Source organism: Salvelinus namaycush, chromosome 2 (genome assembly GCF_016432855.1).
Source record: "Salvelinus namaycush isolate Seneca chromosome 2, SaNama_1.0, whole genome shotgun sequence".
NCBI classification, from domain to species: Eukaryota; Metazoa; Chordata; class Actinopteri; order Salmoniformes; family Salmonidae; genus Salvelinus; species Salvelinus namaycush.
The window spans coordinates 43,061,691-43,066,620 of record NC_052308.1 but is presented as its reverse complement, the minus strand read 5'-3'; the positions used below and the strand labels follow the sequence as shown (position 1 = coordinate 43,066,620).

General features: G+C 40.3%; 1 protein-coding gene across 1 annotated transcript; it reads left to right on the top strand.

Moving 5' to 3' along the window:
* The first annotated feature begins 995 nt into the window (after window positions 1-995).
* LOC120021779 (protein B4-like) lies at window positions 996-4,517 on the top strand. The gene is made up of 5 exons (XM_038965632.1): window positions 996-1,092; window positions 1,192-1,418; window positions 3,540-3,663; window positions 4,177-4,376; window positions 4,497-4,517. Exons 1-5 carry the CDS (start codon window positions 996-998, stop codon window positions 4,515-4,517), a joined length of 669 nt encoding a protein of 222 aa, XP_038821560.1.
* The last annotated feature ends 413 nt before the right edge of the window (window positions 4,518-4,930 follow it).

The following is a 4,930-nucleotide window of genomic DNA, read 5'->3' as shown; positions in this document are numbered from 1 at the left end:
TTATCTGAACAAAATGTAAAATAATGACAGAGAAATATAAATCAATAGGATGATCAGTGGAATAAGACACACTTATTATAACCATAACATGTTGAAATATTAAGAGTTCCTAAAGTAAAAGACTAAAAGAGGGGAAAGAAGAATGGAATATCCTGTAGCACAAACAGATGGAGTGGAAAAATAACTCACCGAAAAGGAGGATGAGCAAAAACAGATGACCAGCCATATCAGGGATGAACAATGTCATTTTTTAGAGAGCTACATACATACTGTTAGTCTGACTTCACAGAAGATGGTGGCTGTGACTGGGACAAAGAATACATGTTTCAATAGAAATGTAGATGTGGGGCTTGTTCACAGGAAAACCACAGATTTCTCATATGGCAACTGTGGGCTAATGTCATGTTGCAGAGGACAAGGAGGCTGAACATTCAGAATCATTTATCTGTAATTATTTTTAGGTTCTCAAGCTATCTGTCTTTAACAGATGTTATTTTGTATTATTATTGCTGACAATTCGATTTTTAAAACCAAACTAACATGTCTGTCTGAGAATCTTTTTTATCTTCGACTTTTTGTTTTAAGTTTTTAACTGCTGCACAAAGTTTACCTACAAAAACCCTGCATTTGTGGTTAAGAGTTTGATGGTCTCTAAAATGTAGAAGGGTTTTCATATTTCATTTATGTTTGGTGAGTCATGTTTAATAATATGCCAGAGCTGTGAAGGTACTGATAAGCACAGTAAATGAAAGGAAAGGGTGGAAGGAAGGAACGGAGGAGAGAAGAAGAAGCGAGTTCACACTACTCGGACTGATCAGTTTACATTGAATGCTCTAACTGGTACCTAAATGTCAGCGCCTGTTCAGGTAAACCGCGTGCTTTGCTGCGGTGTTGCTTGAAGTGCCTAACATTGAACGTGTGTAGGCTGAGAATGCAGTTGCTGTTTTTAAACTAACGTTTTTATGTGGCCTAACTTTGAGGTTAACTGTTTGATCATGCCACCAAAAAAAAAAGCAGCTGCAGCCGAAGAAGTAACTTCATCTTCTGATGTGCCCAAGAAATACGAAAAAGTGTCAGGAAAAGCTAAACCAGGTTTGTAAAACCATGTGCGGTTTAGGCCAATTTGAGTAGCCTAATTTGACGGTTATTTGGTTAGATTACGGTTGATACATTTGTCCATTTCATTGTTAGAATCCAGCAACGCACCTGCTGTGGCACGGAGAACTCCTCTTCATCCACCTACGATGGTGATAGTTAACGAAGCGCTGAAGGAGTTGGACTCTCGAAAGGGGGTCTCCTCGCAGGCCATTCGCGGATTCATAACAGAGAAATATCCATCTGTGGACCTGGTGAGGTTGAAATACATGATACGCAAGACCCTGAAAAAAGGATTCGAGGGAGTACAGGGGAGGTTTCGGGTAAGTGATCCATGCATGTCTAAATCTTAAAGTAAATGCCCAGTGTTTCCAGATTTCTATGAAAAATGAGTAAAATGGTTTTCCTTCCCAAAAATTGTAATTGAGTATGTCAAAGCAGCTTTCCTGTTTGAATTGTGTTTTCTATTTATATATTACTACATTGGGCAATTACATACCATTTCCAGTGGCACACTTGACTCACGTAATGATGAAGCCATAGGCTACTACTCACGGTGATGGCCAATGCGCTCCTCTTGGCAATAGCCTATCTCAAGATGAGCTACTTTGAAAAACAGTGCTGACGGTCACTAAAAATTGGGAGTTGAGAATTAAATTGGTTGTAAATGCAGTCTTCTATTTTCAGCAGTAGGCATTTGCTTTCCAAACTATGTTCCCGTGATTTGTATTTTGAAATGTGCAAACAGACAGCTGCAACCAACTATCTACATATAATCCATGGATGGCAGTTCCTGTTCAAATCAGGACTGGCAGCCATTGCTAGAGTACCCATGAGTTACCACTCAAATTTCCAGGGTAAGAGGTTCCAAAAATCAATGTATTCTGTCTATGGCCACAACACAACAAGCTGTACATTTGGAATGCATGCTGCCCAAATTGCAGCCTTCCCGACAGTAGGCAACCAGTAACTGCCAAAATAAAGGAAACAATTGAGTAAATGGGGGACAAAAAGTTTATGGTGTGTGTGGGGTGTGTTTTCCTGCCATGGTTTAGGTCAGTTTGTAGAATTTATGCCAAGGCGCATTGAAGCTGTTCTTGCAGCAGACACCCTTTTTAAGACACTTTGTTATTTTTGAGGAACTATTGATACTCTGTGGCTAAATATGTTCTCTGGTGTATTTTGAACATTGAGAATAGGCTCCCTTGGTTGGTTATAAAATAAGTAATTTGTTTTGTTGCCTCTTGGGCCCAGCCCCTGACTCACATAATTGACCAGTCACATTTAGTTATTATGCAGTTCATTTTTTCAGTTACCCAATCAAGGCAGGGCCCCACATTTACCCACATGGGGCCCATACCTCTCCTCCCCCCATCTGATGATTAGCAGAGTGGCAGCAGGAAGCTGTCTCAACTCATTGAGAGCAGGCTCCTGAATCCTCCTGTGTTTTGCGGTTGCAGTAAAAATATATATAATATATCTAATATGTACTGTATAATGTATTAATATATTTGTGAATTTTTCTCTGCCTTCTGGCTTCATCCCCTGGAAGCCCCTTTGTTAATCCGTCCTTGGACGTACTGCAACAACAGAATGGTGTGGGCATATACCTGTTACAAAAAAGATTAAATCAAGTATACTGCTGATTGGCCAGCTCAGCCAATGAGCCAACATGATATAATGTTCAGTAAGGAAATGGCAAGCATTATCGAAATTGTCTGTTTTGTGTTGCAAGTTTAGATGTTTTTTTGTTTGTTTGTTTTATCAAGTTATGCTTTGGCTACAAATACGAGTGTAGGATTAGTGATGGGGAAACAAAGCTTCCTGGAGCATTGAGATTTTCCAGCTAATTGTCTGAAATAGGTTAACTACTCATGGTTTTGATCAAGTGCACACTAGTGACACCTGCTGGTATAAAGGATTTATAGCAGCCAAATTATTATAGATTATGTCCCACACCCCATAGAGTGTGTGCAGTGTAGCCTTTTTGTCTTCTACCAATCAGGTGGTTGTTTGATAAAACAAAGCTTTGGACGTCATTGACCACGTGCTTCTGATAAAGTGATAAGGGCGTCAGCACTCTGCAATTTCAACGCATGCCTCAGAGCTCAGGCATCAACATTATTTGGGTACGAATTAACAGAACATAAAAAAATGTAAAGTGTGATATCCACTGGATAGTTACTTTAATAGGCTCCTTGTGGCAACTAGGCTTTGTTAACCTAAGTAATTAAATCAAGAAAAATGTGATCCAAGGTGAATGGACTTTATTTTCTGAATGTGATAGTAGCTTACCTGCCAAATGAGCCAAACTTCATGGTACCAGTTTTGAATATAAAGTGGTGTGTTTATTAGAAAAGTCAACATTATATGACAAACATATTGAACATGGGCTTGCTGTTTAATATAATGTAGCTCAACATGTGATCACTCTCCCTTGCCAGCTTGCAGTCAGGGGTAGGATCAAGGAGCCCAAGCCAAAGGCCACTGAGAACACTGATCCCAATGTGGAGAAGGCTCCAAAGGCTGCCAAGGTTGGAGCCAAGAAGACTAAGGACAAAGAAGCCTGTAAACTGAATCCACTGAATTGATTGTGCTCATCACTCCTAGGATTTAGACATCACCCTATAATCTGCCCAATTCTATGGGATCATTGTTATTGAGCTACACCCATTGTAATGAAGGACATTTAACATTGCTCATTCAATGACTTGTATGGGTATCTCACTTCTCATGTTCATGATTGCATACACACACATCACTAACTCTTGTCTCAAGAAGCTGAGAAGAAAAAGGCTACAGCCAAAAAGCAGAAGGAGAAACCTTCAGAGGCAAGTGTGGTTTCAGTTATGTTCTGACTATTGGCATTGTTCAAGTGCTTTTGACGTATAGGGACTTTTTTTTACACTTTTGTCATTGGTACTGTTTCCTATTTGGGCTTTACCATGTTAAATTGAATCTCAAATTGTAAATGCTACCACAAACCAGCAGCATTGCAAACCTGTCATTTTCATCTTTCAGGATGCAAAAAAAAAAATGTCTGCAAAAGCATCTGCTTCCAAGGTGGCCCCTGCTAAGAAGCCCAAGTCGAAGAAGACAATGGGGAAGAGGGGACAGCTGAGGATCAACCCAAAGCACAGAAGACTACCAAGGGTGAAGGGGCAGCCAAGAAGGGTGCAAAGGCCAAAGCTTTCCAGAAGCCTGCAAAGGGTGATGAAGGGGACACTGCTGCTCCTGAAGCTAAAACCACAGGGAAACGAGGCAAGGGGGGCAGCAGCAGAGTGACTGAACTCCTTTTATCCACTTTATGTTTTTAAATAAAGCAGTTTTTATACTAATTGTTTGTGGCATTTAAGTGTAGACCTAGCTGCTGTAAAATGTATTCTCCACTTTTCCTGTAGATAAGTGTTGGTGGTAGCTAGGGGCTTGTAAAGATGTTTAATGATTCACTGATGCAAGTTTATATATATATATATAAATAAAAAGCTGTTAAGTTCTTGTTTCTTGCACCTGCTTAATCAGTACCCTCTTCTGCCAGATTAATTGTATCACTAGTACAGTGACTTCCCGGTTCCTGGAAAATATTGATGGTTAAGTTGTGTTCTACACAGTCAGGACTTTGTTGTTCATCCATCATAGGTTGATGACCACGGCACGATTCGTTGGGAAAATCTGGTACAGTGAGTGTGCAGATAGTTGAGATCCATCTGAGCCTGGAACACACTGGACATGACATCTTGGTACCAGTCTCCTGAGGGACGGCCCTGATACTGGTCTTTCACTGTTCTCTCCACCATGGAATTTTTGATGCTGCTGGTTTGTGGTAGCAGTCTAT